At 41.4% G+C, this 27,988-nt stretch overlaps 1 protein-coding gene across 2 annotated transcripts in view; it reads left to right on the forward strand.

Moving 5' to 3' along the window:
- LOC122548642 (adhesion G-protein coupled receptor F1-like) overlaps nucleotides 1-27,988 on the forward strand; it is a 77,318-nt gene that overhangs the window by 7,165 nt on the left and 42,165 nt on the right. For both annotated transcript variants that reach the window (XM_043687476.1, XM_043687477.1), the window contains exons 2-5: nucleotides 7,754-7,893; nucleotides 8,535-8,586; nucleotides 19,943-20,104; nucleotides 27,688-27,957. In XM_043687476.1, the coding sequence (XP_043543411.1) occupies nucleotides 7,792-7,893; nucleotides 8,535-8,586; nucleotides 19,943-20,104; nucleotides 27,688-27,957 (586 nt within the window). In that variant the 5' untranslated portion in view covers nucleotides 7,754-7,791. The remainder of the gene's footprint in view (nucleotides 1-7,753; nucleotides 7,894-8,534; nucleotides 8,587-19,942; nucleotides 20,105-27,687; nucleotides 27,958-27,988) is intronic.

Raw genomic sequence — 27,988 nt, forward strand, 5'->3', positions numbered from 1 at the left:
AAGAAGTTATAATTTTGAGAGATACAGGAACTAACCAGTCGCTGATAGTAAGAGATGAGCGAATAAGCACTCTTTCCGATCTGTTACCTGAGAGTATGGTAATTTGGGAGATTGATGGACAGAAATTTAGCAATCCCCTATGTAAGGTTAGGGTGGAGTGCCAACTAAAGACTGGGGATGTTACAATGGGAGTGATTGATAGAGTGTCAGTTCCAGGAATTCAGTTTGTTCTTGGGAATGATTTGGCAGGATCCAAGGTGGGAGTGATACCCCTTGTTGTGGGAGTGACATCCCTTTTTGTGGAGAAGCTCAAGGAAGACCAAGAAACTGAGGAGTTAAAACAGAAATGTCCTGGTACTTTCCCAGACTGTGTGGTAACCAGATCCCACTATCATAAGTCACAGCACAAAGTGAAAAGGAAAGAAAAAGATGAAGGAATTGAAGTTCAATTAGCAGATACCCTGTTTGACATAATGGTGCAGGAAAAGCCTGAACAGGAGAGGGTCAGACAGAAGTGTTTAGTCCTGAAAGGCTAAGGGTGATGCAACAGCAAGACAATATGATAAAATATATATATGTGGTTGCGTACTCCGAAAAGGAGGCAGAGAATATTCTGGAGGGTTATTATCTTAAAGGTAGAATTCTAAGATGGAAATGGAGACCATGGCAGGTTAATGCAGAGGAGAAATGGGCCAAAGTTGCCCGTAGCATACAGACAGAAGGTGTTATGGGTTACACATGAACTATCTGTAGGAAGCCACCTCAGGGTATGAAAGACACAGGCTAAGGTACAAAAACATTTTCATTGGCCTGGAATGCACAAGGATGTGGTTAACTTTTGCCAAACATGTCATACATGCCAAATGGTAGGTAGGCCACAGGCGGTAATAAAACCAGCACCTTTGTTGCCAATTCCCGCATTTGAAGAACCTTTTACACGGGTTATAATTGATTGTGTAGGTCCCCTCCCGAGAATTAAAAGTGGGAACCGGTACTTGTTAACCATAATAGATGTGTCTACCAGATTTCCGGATGCAATTCCATTGCAGAATATCAAGGCAAAAAAGGGTAATAGAGGAATTAGTAGATTTCTTCACAAAGTAAGAGAGATTCAGTTGGCCCAAGGGTCAGATTTTACTGCTAGGCAGTTTAAGGAGGTTATGGATAGCTTAGGTATACAGCACTTTTATTCCAGTGTGTACCATCGTAAATCCCATGAAGCTTTAGAAAGGTGGCATGTTGAGAACATACTGTCAGGATTGCCCAAATGATTCGGATAAAGGTATCCCATTCGTATTGTTTGCCATTAGAAATTTCCCAAACAAATCTACTCAGTTCACTCCCTTCGAGTTACTATTCAGGCATGAAGTGAGAGGTCCTTTGAAATTAATTGAAGAAAAATTGACAGGACCAGTGTCGGAGAGCTCACACTTAGATTATGTATTGGAGGTGAGGGCGAGATTAAATTGAATAGGTGAAATAGCTAAACAGTACCTAAAGAGGCCCAGTATAGAATTAAGCAGGCAGCAGATAAAAACTTTGAGACTCGGACTTTCCAGAGGGGATGGCCAGGTTTAGTGGTCCCTATCAAATTGAGAAAAGTTGAGTCAGATGAATTATCTAGTAAAGATGCCAGATAGAAATAAAAGATATTGGACATGTCATGTGAACATATTGAAACCATATTATACTAGAGGGAAAGAACTGGAGAAACAGGTGTTAGTTACTGCCTTGCAGATTGAGGAATCAAATCCAAATGATTTGGATTTTGAGGTGCCTCAAAACAGATTAAAAAATGAAGTTCTTGAGGAATGGGATAGGTTAGTAAGCCATCTGTCTCAGGAGCATAGAACGCAGTTGAAAGATTTGTTACTGCAGAATAAGCACATATGCAAGAATCAGATGGGGAGGACTAATGCTATTGTACATCAAGTAGACGTAGGGAAGTACTGTTCCAATAAAACAACACCCCTATTGGCTTAATCCTTTCAAAGCCAACAGGTCCAGATGGATGTGGAGGCCATGCTCGACGAGGACATCATCGACTCAAGCCAGAGTGAGTGGAGTTCGCCGATCGTCTTAGTTCCCAAACTGGCTGGGACTCAACGATTCTGCATGGATTATCAGAAGGTCAACGCCGTTACAAAACCGGACTCATACCCAATTCCTACATTGGAGGACTGTATCGCGAAAGTTGGACAAGCCAGTTACATCACCAAGTTGGACTTAATGCGTAGTTACTGGCAGATACCTTTATCAGAGTCGGTGAAAAAAATTTCTGCGTTTGTAACTCCAAATGGGCTATATTAGATTTAAGTGATGCCCTTTGGAATGAAGAATGCACCGGCCACATTCCAAAGATTCGCAAACAGAATTGTGGCTGGGCTAACAAACTGTGCAGTCTTTTTGGACGATGTAGTAATCTTTAATAAGTCCTGGAAAGATCGCATGGTACAGTTGCAGATCTCTTTGACTACGAGACGCAAAACTGGTAATAAACTTAAATGAAACTGAATTTGAGAAAGCGGAGGTGACATTCTTGGGACATAACATCGATCATGTAAGGTTGACCCCACGGAATGGAAAGACGAAGGCCATCGAGGAATTTCCACGGCCAATCTCGAAGAAAGAGGTGCTTCGATTCTTTGTAGTGTAGTGGCACCGTTAACCAAATTGCTGAAGAAGAACACAAGATTTCGGTGGACAGAACCATGCCAGGAGGCATTTGACCATTTGAAATCAATGTGAACCACCACACCAATTTTAGCGACACCAATATTTTCAAAACCTTTTAAAGTCGCCAGTGTTGCTAGAGACATAGGAGATAGAGCAGTACTCCTACAGGAAGATGAGGAAGGGATTGAAGTTGGTTATTTTTCGAAGAAGCTCAACATCCACCAGAGGAAATACTCCACAGTCGAAAAGGAACTATTGAGTTTGGTACTGGCCTTGCAACATTTTAACATGTATGTCACGAACAATGTGTTGGAGACGGTTGTGTGCATGGATCACAACCCACTTACATTCGTAGGATGCTTTAAAGGCAAGAATGAGACTGTTTTGTTGGAGTCTTATGTTACAGTCTTTTAAGAATGTAATCGCAGATGTGTTATCGCGGATTCAACTGATAAAGTTTAGATGAGATTTGTATTTATTTAATGTTTTATGGGAAGAAGTTAGGGTGAACTTTAGATTAAAGTTATTGGTATGTTAATGTAATGTATTTAAATAATCGAAAAAAAAGAAACCATCTTTTCATTATGTTGGTTCGTTTTCTTTTAAGGGGGAAGATGTTCTGAAGATGTGGGTGTACTATACCTTTAAGAAAGTTAAAAGCTAGTAGAACTACCTGACAGCACCAACTGTTCTGAACAAGATACAATGTAACCTTTTAGTCCAGCAGCTAATGAAGCTGGTTGCCTGGAGACAGAAACAAATCTGAATTACGCCAACCAGTTTAAATTATAAAGCAAAAAATACCAAGCTTCAATCAAGTTTTAATTTAGTATATTTGCTGTGTTACTGGTTTAAATTAAACAGGAGGGTTTGTAACAAGCATACAATATTTGACAATGTCTCATCTGAGGACTGTGTGGACTGAGTTAATTCATTGCTGCATCCACAATTGTCTCCCAATCCACAATGTAACTGAAGCATGAATGAAGGGAGTTCCCTGGTCATTGGTTAATTTGAAAAATATAATGTAGCGTCTGTAATGAGGTCAGCCAGGTGGACCTCATAGAATATAAGTTTTCTGATTGGAACAGGTTAACAGCCCCTTTCAGGGAGATCTGGCTGGCACGTTTGAGCAGGACTGTCAGAGGTTCTGTTCACTCTGAATGCTGGCTTTGAAGAAGCTGGAACAGTGCCACGGACTCTCCATATGTAAATAAAGGGTGACTTGGTGGCAGGAGACCGGCCTCTGTGCAATTATTTCAATGGCAATGAGAGAAAAAAAATCCCGCCTGAAGAAATTCATTTGCAATAGTCGTCTTTGAATTGACGTAAGCATTTCTGGCATCATGCATTGTTTGGGAAGCTTGACTTGTTCAATCTTGCCATCGAAGACTGGGCCCAATATGTGGAAAGAATGCACTATCTTTTCTGGGCAAGTCATATTGGGACAGACAGGAGGCAACAAATAATTCTCCTGGCAGCTTGTGGTCCGTCAGCTTTTTGGTTATTAGGACCCTAATGTTTCCTGAGTCACCAGATGCTAAAACCTTTCAAACATTGATGGATTTTCTTAAGGAATTTTATGAATGCAAGACTCTAATTCTGAGATGCTGTCAGTTTTACTCGGCAATTTGAGAACCAGGGGAATTCGTGTTGGGATTTTTGACGAGGTTAAGATGACTCGTCTTCCCTAAGGCATGGCTTTTAGGGAAGTGAGGGAGCAGCTATCATCCTCTAAGGTGCTGTCACACTATGATCCCAAATGAGATCTAGTGCTAACAAGTGATACTTCCACATTTGGTATCGGGGCAATGTTGCACACAGATGGCCCAATGGAGAGGAATGCCTGATTGCATATGCTTCTTGGACTTTCTCTGATGCAGAGCACACATACACCCAGATGGAGAAGGAAGATTTGGTGATCATCTTTGGTGTGAGAAAGTTCCACTACTTCCTTTATAGATATAAATTTGTAATAGTAACAGACCAGGGACCCCTGCTAGGTCTACTCAAAGAGAACAAAGGCCACCCTTAGCTTCAGTTTGAATTCAGCAGTGGGCCCTCATTCTAAGTGGAAACCATTACAAATTGGAACACCGTCAGGGAGGCCAAGTAACAAGCATGGATGCCTTGAGCTGCCTCCCCCTGGCAGATACATTACTTTGGTTCTGCCACGAGAAGACTCCATTCTGCATTTAAACTTGCTGGGCATCCTTCTGGTCACCACTGACAATATCAGACTGTGGACACGCAAAAGTCCAGTCCTAGCAAAACTAAAACAGCTGGTGGTGATGGGAGAAACAGGAGGGCCATCACAACCAGAATTGAAATCTTTCTGGACCTCGTAAGACCACATCAGTAGATAGAGAACGGCATATTATGGGGGACAAGAATGATTGTCCTGAACAAAGGTCACTGCAGACACTCGCTGAACTCCACCAGGGGTGTCCAAAATGAAGATGTTAGCAGCAAGTTATGTCTGGTGGCCAGGACTGGATGCAGACATCTGCATTGGTGGGGCAGTGCCCAGAGCACCAACAAGTACAAAATGTACATTCATGGGAACACCTGGGTACACCTTGGACTCGGTTACATGTCAGCTATGTCGGTCCTTTCATGGGCTCAATGTTCTTAGTCATTGTGGATGACTAAATGGTTGGATGTGTTTAAATTAAATTCACAAACACAGGGATGGCAATAGAAAAGCTGTGAGTATTTAGACAATACACAGGCTTCCAGAAGTGTTGGTCACAGATAATGAGCCATCATTTACCAGCAGGGAATTCAAGTATTTCCTAACATCCAATAGCATTCAACATATAAGGATAGCTCCATACCATCTATCATGAGCCTGTTAACCTGTTCCAATCATGGAGCCCTGGCTGACAGATGCAAATAGAAGTGTCAGACATCCTGTTCACTCTGAGAGCTGGCTCTGAGGAAGCTGTCCCAGTGTCAAGGATTATGCACACGTAAATAAAAGGTGACTTGGTGGTGGGATCCCAGCCTATATAGAGTTATTTTATATAAGATTCAATGAATAGAGTTTTTCAGGCAATGGCATTTATGACAAAGATTTCCAGGTCTTCTGTCAAAGGAAGATGAAATAACAACCACCTTCTCTGGTCAACATATCATCCATATAGGTATTGACTGAAAAAAAGCAAAGTTATAACCTGAACATGACACCTGGCAAAGTGTCTTCTCCAGTCAACTCACATGTGTACCTGCTGCAGGAATAATTTGGAAGTGGCAAAACAGATTCCATTCTCTTGATTGATGCCTGCTCAGAGCTCTGCTGCTTTGCACTGTTGCTGATATGGGATACTTAACCCACTCTCTGTTCATAGTGGCTGCTTGCTTTTTAGCTAAAACCCTTTTACTCTTTTTCTGTTCAAACTACAATCTGTGATATCATGAATGTCCCCTGTTGTACTCTCTCTTTTAGTTTTGACTGATTTTTGATACTTCTTCTTATAAATGAACCAAAGTTATTCATTGAATGGCTGTTGTTTGGAGTTCATTGGTGGAAATTCAGGAGGCACAGATTGAGTCCTGCAAAGGTAGCGTGCCTGGTTCAGATAGGGATTGGAGGAAGTACTGGGTCTAGGGGTCTGGGATTGCTGGGTCTAGGGGTGTGACTGGTATATGGGATGGATGGGGATGAGGGTCAGGACCAAAGGAAGAAGGGTTAGAGTTAATTGTCTGTGGGTTGTTGAAGGGAAGGTCTTGGTGGGCCAAGGATTCAGTTTAATAGCCACCAATGAGTTCGAGAATGCTTTAATTCCTCTAATTTTTCCTGGGTAACAGTTCAATGTCTCCGAAGTTTCAACATCAGGTGGAATTCCCACAAAGTTAGCTAGATCGAAACTTCTTTGTGATCCCAATAGTTATAGTTCAGCAATGACCATCTTCCTATTGGAAGGTTTGAGACAGTGATGTGCAACATGATAACACATTGCTGTTAATTGGCTATATTTAGATAGCATCCTCCCTAATCCATGAAAATGGTAGGAGGATCAATGTTGACTGACTTGCTGAATGTTGCCTAAATTTTCACCCAACAAAGGAGCAGCACTTCGAAAGCTTGTAATTTCAAATAAACCTGGTGTCGTGTGACTTAGTCTATTCCAGTCCAACACTGGTATCTCGACATCATGGCTGCCATTTCTTTCATTGTGTCTATATTATACTTTTAAGTGCCAAAATGATCAGACAGACCCATGTTTCTGTGATGGCATCTCATTGAAGAACACCAATTAACAATGGTGCTGTCAGGCAGCATTTGTGGAAAGGGAAACAGCATTCATATTTCACATTGACTTCCAGTTCAGATGAAGAACCAAAGATTTAACAGTTCAGAATTAAGGCCAATAAAAGCGGGAAGGGAAAGAGAGAAAATGCTCAGAGGTTTGATGTTGACTGATCTGCTGAATATTGCCAAACCTTTCTGCCTTTATTAGAAATTCAGCAGCGTTTAGCTTTTGTATAAGTGTGTGAATATGACAAAGAGCTGAAGCTGAGCAGTGATATACTGTATTTGGATTTCCACTCACAGTATGATTGCTCACTAGGTGGCAGTACAGTAGGAGCTTTGGGTTAAAGTTTTCAACAATGCTGCCCTCTGGAGGCATAAAAATGAAGTCTTGTATTTTTGTACCTGATTTTGGAAAACGACCATAGTTCATTTCTATGTCAGCACTGAGGAGCTCTAGAAGGATCAACCATCTTGTGTTTAAGAATTTTTTTCACATTAATTAAGACAAAATATAAACGGGTAGAAATTGAAAAGTACACGAGGAAGGAGATCAGAAACTGTGCAGAAGAATTGAGACATAGGTCTGGATGGGATGCCCTTCGGAGGGTCGGTCTAGTCTCAATGGATCCAATTGCCACTTTCCCTTCTACAAGGATTCTGTGATCTTTGAGGCAAAGAAAAGAGTAAACCTTTCTGTTTCACGACCTTTCTTCAAAACTGTGGAGAAGGTGATATCTTGAATATTTCCAGCAGCTGCCATACTTTGCTTTGGTGACAATACTACTGTTTTCTAATCACATTTCTTCTTTTTTTTTCCAGTTTGATCCATATTTCTATGGTTGTAGACATTAGCAGTGATGCTTCAATATCAGATTGTATTACCCAGCCTGCTGCTGTTGCTCATCAGTCAACGGGCAGAATTTGATTGTAGGTCACATAGTTCAAATTCTTCCTTTCTGGTGAGTAGCTCGCTTCAACAAACTCTTATAACTGAGAAAAAAAAACGAATAAATTCCTAGCTTTGTGACATATTTTAAACTTTGCTCTTACACAGACATGACTGAACTTCTTCCAACCAAAACTAATCATTGCTAAGTGTGATATGTTTTTATTAAGTGAAATGCGCCTTTGATTATTTGTTGAAATTTGTCATATGCATTGACAAAACATTAAGGATGGTTCTTGATTAGCAAGGGGATCAAAAGTTACATGGAGAAGACAGGAGAATGGGGTTGAGAAAAAATTTAGCTAAATGGCCTACTTCTGCTCCCATATCTTATGGTTAGGGAAGCTGCTGTAACAGCAGTGATTGCTTAGTGTTCCTGAAATAGATTCCTTAGATAGTACAGTCCCAAATCCATGACCACTTCCAGCTCGAAGGACAAGGGCAGCAGATACCTGGGAACACTCTCAGCTACACGTTCCCCTCCAAGTCACTCAACACTCTGACTTGGAAATAAATTGCCATTCCATCAGTGGCCTTCTGAATTACTGATCCATTGGCACCACCACTACTTCGCCACCTCCTTGAAGGGACTTCTTGTGAATTTGTGAATTTATATTGAACTGTGCAATAAAATAACCTCATGTTTTAATTTAGGCAGACGATCCTTCCTTAAAAGAAGATAGTAATAATAATTTTCTTCGCAATGGTAAGAAATTAATTATTAATTTATTTGTTTCTTTATCTGTTCCTTCATTCATCTTTTTTAATATGTTGAATGTGGGCACCATTAATTAGAGAAACATTTATTGCCCGTACCTAATTGTGCTTGAGAAAATGGTAAGCCACGTTTTTGAACCAGTGCAGACCTCCCTAGGGAAGGGTAGACAAGAACTAGCGGACGTAGGTTTAAGGTGCGAGAAGAAACATTTAGAAGGGACCTGAGGGAAACGTTTTCTCCCAGAAGGTGGTGCATGTAGAGAACGAGCTGCCAGAGGAAGTGGTAAAGGCGTGTACAATTACAAAATTAAAAGTGCTTTTGGACAGATACATGGATAGGAAAAGTTTAGAAGGATATGGGCCAAACGCAGGAAATGGGACTAGTTCAGTTCAGGAAACCTGGTTGGCATGGACAAGTTGGGCTGAAGAACCATTTTACATGCTGTATGGCGCTATGACCCTATGTGGAAAAGATGATCACAATGCTACCGGAAAGGGAGTACCAGAATTTTGACCCAGTGACAGTGAGACATTGGCAGTATAGTCCCACTTAGGTTGTTGTCCCAGGAGGGTCACTTGCAAGTGATGGTGTTATCATATATCTGTTGCTGTTGTCATTCTGTGTGGGAGAGGCCACAAATTTAAAAGGTGCTGTGGAAGGAGCCTGATGAGTTGCTGCACTGAATCTAGGACTTGGTACACCCAGCTGCTGTTATGCCTTGACCAAAGAAAGAGTGAGTGTTAAAGATAGTAAGGTGGGTGCTAATCAAGCGATTTGCATTATCTTAGACAGTTTTGAGCTTCTTGAGTGTTTTTGGAGTGGCAACTTGTGTCTTGAAGACTGTGGTGAAGATAATGTTACCATAGTCCTAAAAGACCATAGGGATGCTCTCTCATGAGAGAGAGATGACTTATGAGTCTAATCCAATAATCAACACGCATTAGACAAGAGGACACTCTGGGAAAGTGGGATATTCATGGTTACCTAAGCTGGTACAGATATTAAAGCCTCACTGGTGGTGCCACGTTGTTGGAAAACAACCATCCAACCATCAGAGCTAACTATTGTGAGTCACAAGGGAAGTCATTCATGTCCAAACTTCCTAGCCTTTTACCTGATCTTCTAGCTATTTATGTGACTAGTCCAGTTCAGTTTTGATCAATTCAGTCCTGCAGGATGTTGATTATGAGGGTTCAATAATGGTAATAACACTGAGGGTCGAGGGCATCTGTCTTAGACTTGGTCATTGCCAGGCATTTTTGTGGCACAATGGTTAATTGCTATTTATGAACTCAAGCCTAACTGCATCCAAGATCTTGCTGCAAATGGTCATGGACTTCTTGAGTATGTATGAAGTTGTGATTGGTGCTGGATATTGTATAATCATCAAACTTTTCCACTTCTGAACTTAGGATGGGAGGAAGTTCATTGATGAAGCAGCTGACGATGGTTGGGCCTAGGACATTACCCTGAGAAATGCCTGCAGTGGTGTCCAGAAACTGAGATGATTGGCCTCTAATATCCACATTGTCCTTCTTTGTGCTAGGCATGACTTCAGCCAGTAGAGAGTCTCTTGTTGACTTTGGTTTAGCAAGGGCACATTGATACTAAACTTAGTCAAGTGCTGGCTTGATGTCAAGAACAGTCACCCTCAAATCTCTACAGTTTTGTCCATAATCGGAACAAAGCTGCAATGAGGTCATGAACTGAGAAGCCCTTGCAGAACCCAAGCTGAGCAGGTTATGGCTGATTAAATGACATATGAACCCTTTCCTTCAATTTGATTATGGTCACGAGTTAAACTGATGTGGCTGAAGGTGACTGGGTTAGATTTGTCCAGCTTTTAGTGGACATTGCCAGGCAGATGCCATTACCTCAGTTGTTTCAGAACAGCTCAGCTAGGGCCATAGCTAGTTCTGGAGCTCAAGCCCTCAGCATTATTTCTAGAATGTTGTCGGGCCTCATACCTTTTGAAGTGTCCAGTGTTATTTCTTGGCATCTCATGAAGTGGTTTGAATTGATAGAGATTAGCACTTGTTATTATTTTACAATTCCCTTTGGAGGGTTCCTAAAGAGAATGGTGAGAGAAATTATATCCTAAAGGTTTACTTTATTGATTAAATTATTTGTTTTAAAATTGATACATTTGCTTTAAATAGCAACATTTTTACAATTTTACTACTCAAGAGGAAAGTTTCACATGATTGGGGATAATGGCATGATGGCTCAGTGGTTAGCACTGCTGCCTCACAGCGCCAGCGACTCAGGTGCAATTCTATCTGAGGGTGATTGTCTGTGTTGAGTTTTGCACACTCTCCCCGTGTCTGTGTGAGTTTCCTCTGAGTGCTCAGGTATCCTACCAGAGCCCACAAAATGTGCAGGTTAGGTGGATTGGCCATGATAAATTGTCCATAGTATCCAGGGATATGCAGGCTAGGTAGATTAGCTGTGGCAAATGGTGGGGATGGGGAGGGGAAGGAGGCTGTATTTGGGTGAGATGTTCTTTGGAAGGTCAGTGTGGGCCAAATGGCCTGCTCCTGCACTGTGGGGATTCTATGGTTCTGAATATTGGATTTCAATGTATTAGGAAGACTGACACACATTTGTTGTTAATCTTGCACAGAAATCTTTTAATTTGGAGAAATTATTGTTAAAATGCCGTCATTTATAAAGAATGTGTATTGCACTCAGTCAGACTGCAGTATCATTCAGGAGCAGATCATGCAAATCACTTCATGGAGTCTGGACAAAAGTCTTGACATTACAGCACATAGCATTCATTCTGAGAAACTATAGAGGCAGTAATAAGTTGAGCATTTCTCTGTTACAGCTTGTTAAACTTCAGATGATTCCAATATTGCTGGAAATATGATATATGCAAAATAGAAAGCAATTTTCTTGTGCCTTATATATCACTGCTGTAGGAAGGTTATTCTTTTCATCTCACCAGGGCAGGTGCCTATGTTGTATTTTCACAGTTGCTAGAAATAATTTGGGATGAGCTCAGTGACTAGAGAAGGTAGAAGTCCTGTTCAGCTGCACCTCTGTTGGCTTATCTGTTAATCATACTAAAACAACTGGATAACTTTAAGGATCAGCACTGAGACCTTTCCTGATGGTTATACATGTTCTCATGGACAAGTGAAATGGAAGTGCCATGATTAATGAGATTTATAGTTGACATTGAACTATATAATGGTGATGATGAGACTATGGAAGGACAAGAACAATATCTGGAGAAAAACTCACATGGACAACATGGATATGAAGTTCAGTAGTATAGAAACCCACAATAATGGACTGTCAGTTTGAGCTTATGAAGAGGATCAGAGAGATGATGTATAGATTATGTGTGAAGAGTTGGAGAAAGTGATTAGTTTTGAGTACTTGGAGAAAGTGGTGGCAAAAGATAGAAGTTTGGAGATGGAAATTAAGTAAGGTATAAGCTCTGATCAGAGTAACTGGAAGTGATATTGTTGAAACCACAGGGTCTTACTGTGTCATGCCGAAACTTGTGCAATGCCAAGAAAAGAGGACCAGTGTCTGAATACTAATGATATGTAAATAGTGAGATGAACGTGTAGAGGAATATGAAAAGCTAAAATCAGGAACTAGCATGTCAGGGGGTCAGTGAAATTTGTGGGAGTTTCAAGGGAAGTAATCAAGAAGGCATTGAAATGACCTGGTGAGAAACGAGAAACCTAAACACAGTGGAAGTGGAAGAAGAATGGGTGTCTAACAGGAGCCGATATAATGGGGTGATCAAACAGCAATATAGTGACTCCACTTAAAATGGGAGATTCCAACAAAAATAATAATGGAATAGTAATATTATTAATAATAATAATTTTAATCGATCATTAGAGTTGCATAGTATCTCAGCGGTTAGCACCACTGCCTCATAGGGCTAAGGACCCTGGTTTACTTCCAGCCTTCAGTAACTGTCTGTGTGATTTTTGTATGTTCTCTCCAGCTGAGTGGGTTTCTCTGGGCGCTCTGGTTTCTCCCCACAGTACAGTTTAAGTGGATTGACCATGTTAAATATGGAGCTATGGGGAGAGGATAGGGGACTGGCTTTGAGGAGGGATGCTCTTCGGAACATGATGCAGGCTCAAAGGGCCAAATGGGCTCTTTCTGCACTGTAGGGATTCTACTTGATGATTTTACTCAGTACTTTGCTTATATAGTCAATAGTTATTGAACATATTGCAGCTAACCACTCTGCAACAACCTGCTGCTGTTTAGCATCTTTAATGTAAAAAATGAGATCCAAAGAACTTAAGAGACATATTGTAGGGAAACCAAAAATCAGTTAGGTAATTAAAGATTAGTGGGTTTTATGAATGTCTTAGCAAAGAGCTGATGAGGGGAAAGTACTTTTGAGAAGGAATTCCTTGAGTTGACTGAATGATATATTGTAAGGATTGATGGTTACTGTGGTATTGCTCCTTCTTTTGGATTATCGATCGCATGTCCTTCAACAGGGTAGTTTGCATTTTTTTTCCTTTCCAATTGAATACGTAATACAGAAGGTGAGGCTAAGCTGATGTTTTTCTTTACCTTTTAATTAAGGATCAGAGAACATTGTGAATCACTTTTAAAGATGATTTCAAGTCATGCTTGTGAACAGCTTAGTAAGTTGTCACTGTTTGAATGACGAACATTTGCACAAAAGACAAGTTTGGGGAAAATTGAGGAATTTAGCCCCAGAAATTATGCAAAAAACCTTCATATTAGAAATCAATCCTAGATTCATTTTTGTAGGTGTCCTACAAAAACACCAATTAAATCCAGACCAAGTTTTTGAATAAGGCAATAAGTTGTTCCAGAAATGGGCCTGCAATGAGGCTATTGAAATAATAAATAGGTGCCACAAATTGCCAGGAAGTTCTTTTCATGAGTCTTTAGGGAAAGACCACTCAATTTCAGCAAGGTGCAGATCCTAGCAGCTGCAGTCAGGGTCAGAGTCAGACGTTAAGAAGTTAGCATTACCATGGTGCCACCAACCATCTAAATATCTCCACTTCCAGTCAAAGTGACATGCAAATATAAAGGAAATCGTAATGCTCTGGGTTATAATCAAATATCAATTCTTTGTCAAGAATCAAGTGGATACGTGATAGATGGAAAACAAGAGTCCATGTTATTCAAGTAGTAAGTTGTGACTTATGTAATAGGGCTGAATATAAATCCCACAGGACACAATTGTTACCTGTTCTGATTCCCCAATTTATGGTTCCAGACTAGATCGTACAAATGATTAAGTTCCAGGTGAGAAAAGATGAACTGGATCCCCACACCCTCAGTTAGGCATAGCAACATTAATTTAAAGAGGATCCCTTTTCAGTGGAAACATACTCCCAGAACAAATGATTTTATGTTTTAGAAATAGTCAATTTAACAGAAAGGCAGAGAGGAAATTGGTGACTGTCAGTCAGAAGAAGGGTGGAAACCAGGTAGTCTAGAATGCCCCAGAGGGAATATCTCCTCTTGAGTGAGATGCAATGTTGGAAAATGGTGAGAGTGTCACAGTTCCTGCAGGGAATGCAGCCAAAGCCTGGTTTGCTGAACAGAAAGAGAGGGACAGCCAGATTGGTCAGAGATTCAGTAGTGAGGGGTGCAGACAGACATTCCTATGGCTTCAGACATGACTCCAGGATGGTGAGTGGCTTCTCTCGGACTGTGGTTTTTCAACCAGTGCATGTCACGAAATATTTGGGAAGCAGTACTGCTGTATGAGAGCAATGAGGCTGCATCTGTGCTTATTATTGAACACAGTACCTGCTGATACCAGGCACTCCAATTGACTGCACATCCACAAGCTTCCAGAGCTATGCATGCAGAGCTAGGCAAGCAGGTTAAGCAGCAGGACTTCAAATGATGTAATTTCTGCATTAGTTCTGGTGCCATTGGTTAGCTGGATAGGACAGATAAATGCAATGCAGAAGAGTTGATGCATGAGGGAGGGCTTTCAATTCCTAGATCAAAAGGATTCATTTCTTGGGATGATAGGACTTGTACAAGTCTGAAGGATTGCAAATGACCAGGATGGGACCAATATCATTATTGGAAAGGAGGGGTTGTCAATGTAGTTGGTAGGTGTTTAAACTAATTAATTAGGGGGATGAGACAGAAGTGGAGTCACAGTCGGGAGTGGGACTCTAGAAGGACAAGGGAGCATGGCAAGGCTGGGTGGCATTTCTTTTACTGCAAAGAGTCTTGTGAGTAAGGCAGATGAGTTGGGAGTTTTGATTAACACTTGAGGATGTGATGACATTGCTATAATGAAGATATGAATGAGGGAAGGGCAGGATTGACAACTCTATATTCTGAAGTGTAGAATATAGCGAGATAGAGAGGTGTAAAAGAGGAGAGGGTGTAACACAACTTGATCGGGGAGTCACTTATTGCAGTAAAGAGAAATGGTCTCTTAAGCACATCCTCAACTGAGGCCATATGGATAGAACTTAAAAAAACAAAAAGGGGGAATCATTTTGCTGGGTTGTTCGATAGACCCCCAGCCAGTCAGAGAGAGATAGAACGATAGATATGTCGGCAAGTTTCAGAGGTATAAAAATGACAGTGTTATAATTGGGGATTTCAACATCCCAATATTAACTGGGATAAATAAAGTGCGAAAGTCATAGAGGAGGCAACCTTCTTAAAATATACTTAGGAGAGCTTTGTAAACCAGCAATGAGAAAGCACTACAAGAGAGGGAGCATGCTGAATTTAATTTTAGGAAACGAGGAGGATTTTGTTGATAGTGACTAGAATTCATAAAGATTTATAGTGAATATGGATAAGTGCAGTAAAAAAGAAGTATAAAAAGTAAGAGCAGGAGTAGGCCCTTTAATCCTGCTCCACTAATCAATATGATCATGGCCAATCATCCTACTCAGTATCGTGTTCCCACTCCCCCTCTCCACCCCCTTTGATCCTCTTAGCCCTAAAAACTATATCTGTCTTGTTTTTGAAAACATTCAATTCTTTGGCCTCGACTGATTTTAGTGGCAGAGAATTCCACAGAATCAATTCTCTGAAGAAATTTCCCCTTGTCTCATTCCTAAGTGGTTAATTTAGACTGTGACCCTGGCTGTGGATCCCTGGTCATTTGGAACATCCTTTCTGTGTTTAACTCCTCCAATCCTGTTAGAATTTTATAGAAAATTCCTCCCCTCCCCGCCAACCCATTCTTCTAAATTCCAATGAATATAGCCCCGACTGATCCAGCCTATTTTCATATACCAGTCCAGCACACACTTCACAGCACACTAGTTTATTAGACAACTAAGCACACAGTTCAGGGGTTGTAGCTTTTTTAAAAATCCTGATGTAAAGCACAGGTTTAAAGGTAAAGCATAGACAAGTATGCAGGAGACTGCTTCCTGCTGAGAGAGGGTGGGTAGTCAGCCTCTCGTCATCTCTTCCTTTTAAGTTTCTATTTGAAGTTTCCCTGACACTAAGCAGGCATGACATCCATTGGTCAACACAGGACTCTATGAAACAGTCACTGAATGTACACCAACAGTCATCTTTTGGCTGTCTCAGACCTCTTTAACAAAAAACGTTAGCATTAAACCTTCAATTTGTCCATAAGGAATTGTGATTTTGATCTGTCATCATATCATAGGAGAAATGAAAGTAGGAAAATCAGCTGTAACTCACTCACTTTATTCATGCAGCTACGTGATGTTTGTTACCTTGGAAGTAGAATACAAGGAGTCACATTCCATTGTGCAAAACTGGCGTAAAACTAGCCAGCTCTTTGAATGACATTATCCCAGTGTTAGGTTAAATTAATGGAAGGGTGAAATGCAATGCTGCATCCCATTATTAGTTGGAGGAACAAAGTCTCCCATTATGGTTTAAGACTCAGAGTTAAACTGGTGAAATTATTTACATGAGAGATCAGTGTCGATATGGCCAACTTTGAGAAAGTGTTAAAGAGCACAGTGAGTTTTCAGCAAGAAGGACCAATGATACCATAAGAAGTAGGAACAGGAGTAGACAGTTCAGCCCCTCAAACCTGCTCCGCCAAAAAATTAGATGATGGCTGATCCAACAATTCTCACACTCACTTTTCTGTCCCTTCTCCAAAACCCTAGATTCCTCTACTGACCAAGTATTTATCTATCTGAGTCTGAAGTATACACAAGGACTCTACCCTGACTGCTCTCTGTGGCAAGGAGTTCTAAAGAAATTCCTTCTGAACCCTCTCTGAGAGAAGAAATTCCTCATCTCACTCTAAAACTGGTTCTTCTAAGATTGTGGTCGAAAAGTGTGGTGTTGGAAAAGCACAGCAGGTCAGGCAGCATCTGAGGAGCAGGAGAGTCAATGTTTCGGGTATAAGCCCTTCATCAGGAATTGGGGGGGAGGGGGGAGGAAGTTCGCTGGGAAAGCGATGGGTACATACAGGTGTGGGGTGATGGTGACAGGTCGAAGGGGAGGGTGGAGCGGATAGATAGGAAGGAAGCTGGACAGGTCAAGAAGGCAGTGCTAAATTGGAGGGTTGGATCTGGGATGAGGTGGGGAAGGAGAGGTGAGGAAACTGGTGAAGTCGACGTTGATGCCGTGTGGTTGGAGGATCCCAAGGCAGAAGATGAGGCGTTCTTCCTCCAGGTGTCAGGTAGCTTGGATTTGGTAGTGGAGGAGGCCCAGGACTTGCATGTCCTTGGTAGAGTGGGAAGCGGAGTTGAAGTAGTTGGCCACTGGGCGATGGGGTTGTTTGTTGTGTGTGTCCCAGAGATGTTCCCTGAAACATTCTATGAGTTGGCACCCTCTCTTCCCAATGTAGTGGAGATCACATCGAGAGCAACGGGCACAGTAGATGGGGTCAAAACGTGTGGTGCTGGATAAGCACAGCCAGTCAGGCAGTATCCGAGGAGCAAGAGAGTTAACATTTCGATCATAAGTTCTTCTTCAGGAATGTGGAGGGAGGCCTAAGGGAGCTGAGAAATAAATGGGAGGGTGTGGGACTCTTGGAAACATGGCTGGGAATGTAATAGGTAGATGAAGGTATAGGTCAGAGAGGAGGCTCCAGTGCATCTCCTCCACTTCCCACACTTTCACCTTTGAACCCCACCCCTCCAAACGCAACAAGGATAGAACCTCCCCCCCCCCCCCCCCCCCACCCCGGTCCTCACCTTTCACCCCATTCATCTCCAGATACAGGGCATTATTCTCCACCATTTCCCCCACCTTCAATCAGACCCCACCACCAAAGATGTATTTCTCAGCACTCCACAGAGACCATTCCCTCTGCGACTCCCTCATTAGGCCCACACCCCCACAAAACTACCCTCCACTCCCAGCACCATCCCTTGCCACTGCAACAGTTGTAAAACCTGTGCCCACACCTCCCCCTGTCACCTCTGCTCCAGGCCCTAAAGGATCCTTTCACATTCAGCAGAAATTTTCCTCCACATTCAAACACCTCATCTACTGTGTCCGTTGCTCTCGATGTGGTCTCCTCTGCATTCAGGATCCAGGACACAACTCTCGAACATTTCAGGGAACATCTCTGGGACACACACACCAAACAACCCCACCACTCTGTGGCCGGCCACTTCTACTCCCCCTCCCACTCTGCCAAGGACATGCAAGTCCTGGTCCTCCTCCACCGACAAATCCAAGCCATCCGACGCCTGGAGAAAGAACACCTCATCTTCTGCCTTGGGACCCTCCAACCACATGGCATCAATGTCTCCTCCTCCCACCTCATTCCAGTTCCAGCCCTCCAACTAAGCACCACCCTCTTGAACTCTCCTACCTGTCCATTCTTCTGACCCACCTATCCCCTCCACCCTCCCCTCCGACCTATCACCATCACCCCTCAACCTGCATGTACCTATTGCCTTCCCAGCTACCTTTCCCCCACCCTATTTATCTCTCAGCACCACCCCACCCACGCCTCCCCACATTCCTGATGAAGGGCGAATGCATGAAACGTCGACTCTCCTGCTCCTCGAATGCTGCCTGACCTGCTGTGCTTTTCCAGTGCCACACTTTTCAACTCTGATGTTCAGCATCTGCAGTCCTCACTTTCTCTCTTCTGAGACTATGCCCTCTAATCCTAGACTCTCCCATGAGATGAAATAGCCTCTCAATATTTACCCTGTCAAACCTTTCAAGAATCCTACATGTTTAAATGAGATCACTCTCATTTTCCTAAAATCTAATTAGTAGTTTCCCAACCTGTTTAATTTTGTTCTTAAGACAATATTGGTGATCACCCTGTGAAACTTCACTGAACTGCCTCCACTGAAATAACATTTTTTCTTCAAAACTTCTCACAGAACTCCAGATATAGTCTCACCAGCATCTTGTACAGTTGCAGTAAAACTTCCCTCCTCTTCTTCTCCAAACCCCTTGAAATAAGGGCCAACATTCCATGACACTTGCTGGTTACTTGCTGCACCTGTGTGCTACCTTTCTGTGTGATGCATAAGTAAGAAAGGACTTGAGAATATTTGTGCATGAAATACAGAAAGCTAGTACACAGCTAGCATACAAATGTTCTGAAGAAGGATCGCCGGACCTGAAACATTAACTTTGCTTTCTCTCCACAGCTGCAACCAGACTTGCTGAGTCCAAGTTCCTTTGCAATGCAACTTTCTACAGTTTTATTCCCATTTAAAATATATTCTGTTCTTTTTTCTCCTGTCCAAAATGAACAGCTTTGTGCTTTACCACATTAAACCCCATTTGCCAATGTTTTGCCCACAGACTTAACTAGTATCTCTCTGTAAGTTGTTTGTATCCTTGCAACCTACGTTTCTACCTAATGTAGCGAGAGTACGTTGGCTTCCTTTCTCCAAGTCATTAATATAGGTTGTAAACAGTTGTGCTTTCAGCACTGATCCCTGTGGAGCACCACTGGTCATAGGTCGCCAACCTGAAAAAGATCCCCTTTATACCCTCTTGCTGCTTCCTGCTCATTAGCCAATTCTCTGCCCATGCCAATATGTTACCTCCAACACCATGGGCTCTTATAACTTAACCTTTTATTGGTACCTTGATGAATACCTTCTAGAATTCCAAATACAACAGATCTACTGTTCCCCTCCATCCACTCTGGTTGCAACTTGCTCAAAAAACTCATAAAAAAATTAGTCAGATACAAATTCCCTTTCATGAGTCTGCTTGACTCGTTTATGATCTTTTTGTTTGTTCCCTGTTTAAATATATCCAGTTTTCATGGGTGTTATCAACTTCGTTCCAACTGACATTTTGGGCATGATGATTCAAAATTATTAATCAAATTTAGCTGTTTATGGGTAAATCGAGCTATTAGGTTTTTTTTGGCATCAAACTAATTATATCTGTTTGTTGTATTTCACAGTTTATCAACAATTGGGATACAAGCTGGACATTGTACTAGAGAAAACAGAAGCTGAAATTAGTGATAGTGATCTGAAATATTTATTGGAACATACAGTGTATCCCATTAATTTGCAATTTGAATTCAGCACAATTAATATTCACAACATCATCCCAACAACAGGTGAGTACTTGGAATCTATCAAAACTCTTATACAATATAAGGCAATTGTAAAAATAGCGTATGTTATGTAATGTTAAAATATACCTCTAGTTAACTGCAATATGGCAAAATTTTATTTAGTACAAAAAGTTGCTGTTTCTCACATGACATTTTTATTGTTGCAGAAAGTTGTCTGGTAGTAAATGCCAAGTTGTTATAGTCCCAGAGGATCATAGGGCTGCTCTCCCATCAGAGAGAGGATTCTTCAGGGAAAACAAAGCTGATGCAGGAATTGAACCCTTGCTCTTGGCATCATTCTGCATGGCAAACCAACTGTTCAGCAACTGAGCTAACTGATACACAGAATCTGAGAATTATCAAAAAATACATTATGCCATTTTTTTTTGCAAGCATACCAACTGAAGGGGAAAACTAACATTTGCACTGCATGAGAGTAGATTGCTGATTGGTTGGCAAGTGGAGTCTTAAGTTGTAGAGATGGTTCCAAGGTGTTCCTCCCATAATATCTTCGTCCACTCCTCAATCACCTCAAATTGTTCCTTCATTTCTTTCAGTACTTTACTATGCAAAAGCAGAAGATGCAACAACTGCTCCTTTATCTCTCCCATCTGACTACCCAAGGCTCCAAACTATTCAAGTTTAAACAGAAATTTACGTATGCTATCTATCATTTCAACTCTCTACCTTTGCTCAAGTCTGACCTCAGTCCTTGGCCTGCTACAGTTTTCCAAAAAACCTCAACTGAAGCATCAGGAACAGCAGATTATCTTTTTAACAAGCAATTTACAGCAGTTTGGACTCAGTATGGAGTTTCACATTTTTGATCATAACCATTTTGCTTCCCCTTAGTTGCTGGTTGGGTTCTCTCACTTCCTTTGCTTGCAGGAGACAGTGATTTGGGATCCTGTCATTCACACTTTATCTAACACGTCTCTCCTTTCTTGTCCGTTATCACGCCCTTTGAACTTAGCCACAAAGCCCATGATCATTTAACCTCATTGTCTTCCTACTATCACAGACCATCCCTTTTGCAATTTTTCCCCATTGTCCCCCTTTCACTGGCTCAAACCTAATGCAGGCAATGGTTAGTGGGTAAAGTAATAGTTACTGTCATATTTTCAAAGTTATTTTGTTCTGATCAAGGTTCAGAGACTGGAAATATTAACTGTTTCTCTCACTACAGTTGCTGCCAGACATGCTGAGTATTTTTAGCATTTATGTTTTTAATCTGTGATGTTACATTTAAAGATTATGAAGACTATATTGACCAAAAGGTGAGAAGGAGCATTCAATGATGGAGCGCTTAAGAAATGTCCATGTGAAAGCCTGGCTTTTCCACACAGTTTTGTCTGATTATAATACATTTAATGTGCTGGGGCCAGACAGGTAGGGTGGAAGATCATCTTGGTATTGGTTGAAAAAGGCAGCACATTGTACACAGCAACTGACATTTAGTCCCACTGATTGTTGTCTGCCTGTATATCAGAAGCCACTGATAAATTGCATCTGTGCCACTACTGAGCATTCTGCAGAACCAGACAAGATAAGCTGAGCACTCAAGTGCTGATTAGATTCAATTTTCCTCAAAGACTGGGCTTCTTTGCCCACTTCCATTGAAGATATGGAGTGCCACAGCTGATATGTGGTAACAGGTTTCAGCATGGCTCAGGGACTGAGTGAAGCCTCCAAAGGATTAGTCTGCTAAACCCTCTCTGAACCACTTCCTCCTATACACACAGAAGAAAATGGGTCATCTTGTCAGTCTGTTCCTCCAAACACTCTTTTGGGCAACAGCAACTAATGATCTACCTGACCTCATGTTCTCCTCATTCAGATGAAGAGGTACTATTAGCAGATACTCATGACATAGGAGTCCCTTGCTCCTGACAATTCCCATAAAGTGGAATCACATAATACTTTCAGGCAATCAAATTTTGTGCTCAGAAAGCATGTAGAGGTTTTGATATATAATTAAACCTCATCCATTCCTTCTGACGTAAAGATGGCATGAACTTTGTGCTGTCAACTCATTACAATGTGGTAATGTACAAATAGTAATAAACATGTTTTTGAGTGCCAAGTGATTTAGCTTGTAGCTTGGGGCTTGTAGATCTTAGAGCTGGTTCACCGCTTAAAGGAGAAATGCATGAACATAAGTTTAGGAATAGGCCCTTGAGCCTGCTCCACGATTCAGTTAGATAATCGCTGTCATCTACCTTAACGTTATTTCCCAACTACCTTCATAATTCTTTGATTTCATTAGTTTTCATATGAACAGGGACAAAGAATAGGCCACTTAGCCCTTTGAGCCTGTTCCACTATTCAATAAGATCATGACTGATCAGATTTTCACCCCAACTCTATATGCCTGTTTATCCTTGATAATCTTTTATCCCCTTGGTAATCAAGAATCTAACCTCTGTCGTAAAAATATTTAAAGATTCTGTATCCACTGCCTTTTGAGGAAGGGCATTCCAAAGACACTCAACACTGAAAATTGATTTTCCTCATCTGCCTAAAATGGGAAGCCACTTATTTTTAAACTATGACCCCTAGTTTTACATTCTCCAATAAGTGGAACCATCCTTTCTGCACCTACCTTGTCAAATCCCCTCAGGATCTTATATGTTCCATCTAAGTCACTTCTGTCTTCCTGAACTCCAAAGGAAGCAGTTTAAATCTGTCCTGCCTCTCCTCATGTGGCAATCGGCTCATTTCAGGATCAGTCTGCTAAACCCTCTCTGAACCACTTCCAGAGTATTAACATACCTCTATAAGTATGATGACCAGTACTATATACACAGACTTACGGGCTCCCTCATTCCTTGCGATCCTAATATATTGGCTTCCTCTGTGCTGTATACCTTACTGGCCCAGACATCACTGACCACTTCATTTGCATTATCATTTTGGACACAGAGGCCAGGGAAATAAAAGGGATGTTTAACCATGAAGGAGAATGATGTCAGCAGAATGCATTGCCTTGTTCCCCGTGCTTCCACAGGCTGCAGCAAGCTGTTCACACAATGCATGATATATGGACATAATATGAAATCAGACATTATTTTACGATCTGGTCTACACAGTGACCCAAACAGATTAATATTTATGGGGAGAAAGTGAGGGCTGCAGATGCTGGAGATCAGAGCTGAAAATGTGTTGCTGGAAAAGCGCAGCAGGTCAGGCAGCATCCAAGGAACAGGAGAATCGACGTTTCGGGCATAAGCCCTTCTTCAGGCCTGAAGAAGGGCTTATGCCCGAAACGTCGATTCTCCTGTTCCTTGGATGCTACCTGACCTGCTGCGCTTTTCCAGCAACACATTTTCAGATTAATATTTATGCAAACTTGAGATTTTATAAATTACATAGGCCGGCATCCCGTCACCAAGTCAAACTTTATTTATAGTACATGACACTGACCCAGCTAGTTCCTAGAGTGAGCAGGACCTTTGACACTCCTGTTTATATTTGTCAGCCACAGCTCCCTAACTGGACCAGATTAACAGCCTAAATCAGGGAACTCATAGTCAGTGAGATCTACCTGGCTGACATTGGTCCGATCACTATATCCCTCGCCCTCTAGGTCCTGGGACATAGGACCGTTGTTTTTCCTGTAGCTTCTCCTGTGGCAGTTTCACATCAGATCTAGCTCCTCTCACGCTGGTCTGTAGTCTGCCTCTCGCACCTGGAGCATATTGGCCAAAATTCATCTTCTTCAGACTGCGACATCTGCCGTATCCATCTCGTCCTCTTTGATGCTAGGTAGATGGGAAAAATCCATGGGTTCTGATAGTCTTGCTGGATGTTATGAGGAGCTGGGTATGTTTTGCTCCTGCCTTGTTTGCGAGGTAGCAGCTTTCATGTGGTCCACATACATGTTCAGGACCACCTCATTCACTCAATCTGTGTACGTCATGTACCTCATGTTGACCACGCCCCTACCCTCAAACCCCCAGTCCTCAAAGTAGGGGAACATTTAACTTGGTGTAGAGTCTTCTCCCCATCAACAACTCTGCTGGAGCTGTTCCTTTAGTTGAGTGAGGAGTGATCCGACAATCAAACAGGACAGTTTGATATCAAATGAAGCTGTAGGGTGTTTCTTTAAGACTGCCTTCAAAATTTAGACTGCTGTTTCTGCCAGACCAATGGATGATGGATGGTACGGAGCTGTCCCTACATGTTGATTACCATTTGACTTCCGGAAATAACTCAAATGATGGCCTGTTGTCTGTGACCAGCACCTCCACGAGTCGATGTATTGCAAAAGATGCTCGCAACTTATCAATCATAATCCTTGTGTTTGACAAATAAATTCTAAGCACATCCAACTACTTTGAATGGGCGTCCACAATCACTAAAAACATGCAGCCTATGAAAGGACTGGAATAGTTGATGTATAACCGAGTCCAGTGTTTACTTGACCATTCCCATAAATGTTGGGGGAGCTGATGGCGGTAATTGGCACTTTGGGCACTGCCCCAACAATGTGGCTATCAGCATCCAGTACTTACTACCGGACATAACTTCTCACCAGCATCTTCATTTTGGAAACCCTAAGATGACCCTGGTAGAGTTCAGCCAGTATCTGGCAGGAAACTCTACTTTGGACAATCAATCTTGCTCCCCATAATAAAATGTCATCCTCTATAGTGATCTAGTCTAACCAGCTCCAGAAAGGTTTCAAGTCTGTGATAGGCCTTTTGGTTGTGATGGCCATTTTGTTTCCCCCATCAGCATCAGGTGCTTTAGTTTTGCTATGATGGCATCTTTTTGTGTCCACAGTCTGATATTGTCAGCAGTGACCGGAAGGGTATCCAGACAGTTTAAACCTAGAACAGAGTCTTCCAGTGGGACCCCACCCCTAATGGTGTATCTGCCAGTGGGATCTGGATTAAGGCATCCACATTTACCACTTGGCCTCTTGGACATTGTTCCAATTTGTACTTGTACACATTCAGGAAAAGAGTCACTGCTGACTTCAACCTGAAGCTATGGGCGGCATGGCCCTGTCCACTTTAAGAAGACCTGACGGATGTTTGTGGTCCATTACTATTACAAATTTACATACATAAAGGTATTGCTGGAACATCCTCAAACCAGACATGACAGCCAAATCTTCCTTCTCTACCTGAGTGTATCTTCATTCGTCATCTGCCAAAGTCCAGGAAGCATAAGCTATCAGATGCTCCTCTCTGTTGGACCATCAGTGAGCCACCATACCCTGATACCATACAGGGAAGCATCAAATTTATTCGTCAGCACAACATCTCGCTTGGGATGGAGTGTGCCAACACCTTAGATGATGCTACCCACCTCTTTACTTCCCTAAAGGCTATGTCTTGACTACAAGACCAGTTCTAAGGTTGACACTTTTTCAATGGCAAATGTAAGTGCGTCAGGATGGAGGCCAGGTTATGTATGAATTATCCTCAATAATTCACCAGCACAATGAAGGACTTGAGCTCTGGTACAAATGTAGGAGCCAGGGCACCTTTGATCACTCTCATTAATCTTCCAACGGGTGTAATGGCGAAAAGAAAAAGAAATCCTTATGATGCTGCATAGGTGCAGGGTCAATAAATATTTTTAAGGCTGAGTTGGATACACTCTTGATTTTCAACAAAGTCAAAGTAGACTGCAAAGTAGAAGTCAAAATCAGAACAATTATGATCAAAGGATGGAGAAGATTCAAGGGTTTAAATCACTTCCTCCTCCTCCTAAGGCATATAGGCTATTACAGAACAACCTTGATTATTCAGCATTCGATTATCTGAATTTCAGATTATCCGGATGATCACAAGGTCCCAATGCTTGGCTAAATGGTGTTATCCGGTATTCGATTATCCAAGCATTCGATTATCCAACAAAATATTATCGCCCATGTCATTCGGATAATCGAGGTTCCTCTGTGTATAGACATTGACTTTGCAAGAGCCACACTCAGTCAAATTGTACCACGGTATCAAGGGCAGTCACTCCCACACCACATCTGGAATTCAACTGTTTTGTCCGTGCCTGAATCAATAATTGGTTTGCATGTTGATTGAAAAGTAAATATTGACTAGGGTAGTGGGAATAACTCCCCTGCTTTTCTTCATAATAGTGTTTTGTTTTTCACTTCCACCTCAGAGAGTAAAAGGAGCCTTGTGATAATTGGTCATGCAAAATGCAGCACAGAACCCCCTCTACTCTCCACTCAAATAGAAATCTTGATTTTTTTTTGGGAGGCTCGTTTCCTAGTGTGAAACATAAGTCTATATTCCCTGATTCAGAGGCACAACAGTGACCAGCTGAGTCATGGCTGACAGTAAAATGCATTAAACAAGGTATTTTCTAAATGATGAAAAGGTAAAACTAGTGCACACTGAAAGAGCTGCAGAGATCCTGATACACAGCTCATCAAGCTATTGTGAGAAGGCTAACACAATTCTGGCCTTTACAAGTAGTGACAAGAATACAGATCAAGTCATCTTTCATGTATACAAAACTCTGTTTAGACTACGCTGTGTGCAGTTTGGGGCACTGCATTTATTAAATGAGAGACTACAGTATGGATTTACCAGACTGCCCACTGCTATTCTAAAAACTATTTTAACAAGAGAGTTTGCACAAACTAATGTCCATGTTTGTGGAATTTAGAATGTTAAGGAGTAAATTGATTGAAGTTCTCAGCAAATTGAGAAAAGAACAATCATTGAATGGATAGATGGTAGCTGTTTTCAGTGTTGAAAACTAGACAAGAAGGCACATTTGAAAAATTAGAACTAGAGGTTAGAACACTGTTCTGCAAATGACAATTGATTAATTGTTAGTTGTAAATTAGAGATTAATTGAACTTTGGTCTCTGAAAATATTAAAATATCCTTAGCAATGGTGCTACAAAGAATTTATCTACAAATCAGCTATGTAGCTGAATGATGGAACAAAATTGATGAGCTAAATTGCCTATTCCTAATTTCTGGTTGTGTAACAATGGTAAAAGCTAAACGTTTTAAGGTCATTACAACCACAGAATCTAGGTCAATGTTCATTATCTGCATTAAATGGGAATCCTGTATATCCATTTCTATTATATAAAGCAGCACTATAAATAAAAGTTAGTAAATTAATACATATTTTTGCTTGTTCACTCCATGCAGTGAAAGCAATAATGAAACAACTAATTTTAAGCATAAATTTGGGCAAATAATTATTCTATTTCCATTTTGTTAGACATATAATATTTAGTAAAACTAAGTTTATTTTTCCATGAATTTTGAGTTAGATAGAACTTACGTAAAGTTGATCATTAATTTGTTAGCTTTATTAAATGTATGTTCCATTACCAAGCAGAGGAAAATAGTTTCCTCTATACATGTAAACCATGGAGCAGAAATATGTTGAAACAACGCCATTTCTTTGGGGCAAAGGAGCACCGCACAATGCTATCGTCATGGTTTCTTCAATGTTCTTGAGGGGAACTACTTTCTGTGACCATGGAATCAATATAATCTGTTGTAGCACATTTGAAGTGGCACTACATAAACTCATAACTCTATCACAGATTATTGGAAATGCTTTAATTACATTTTGCTCTTCACCAGTTTGTCAGATTATGAACAATGAAACTCAGTGCATGTGTGAGAATGGATTTACTTGGAACTCAACATTTTGTAGTAAATACAAGTCCTGCTGTGAGAATGTCACAGAGGGTCAGAGGTGTGACTGCATCAGAGGTGAACCAATAGAAGGGACATACTGCGAGCCCACATACGTGGTGACAACCCCCACACCAAGCACTGTGTCCACATCTACAACACCAACAGCAGCAGCAACAACAGCAGCAGCAACAACAACCTTGCAAAGTAACTTAAGTATGTTAAACAATGTTTTTCCTTTTACTAA

Source organism: Chiloscyllium plagiosum, chromosome 3 (assembly GCF_004010195.1).
Source record: "Chiloscyllium plagiosum isolate BGI_BamShark_2017 chromosome 3, ASM401019v2, whole genome shotgun sequence".
In the NCBI taxonomy this organism is placed as follows: domain Eukaryota; kingdom Metazoa; phylum Chordata; class Chondrichthyes; order Orectolobiformes; family Hemiscylliidae; genus Chiloscyllium; species Chiloscyllium plagiosum.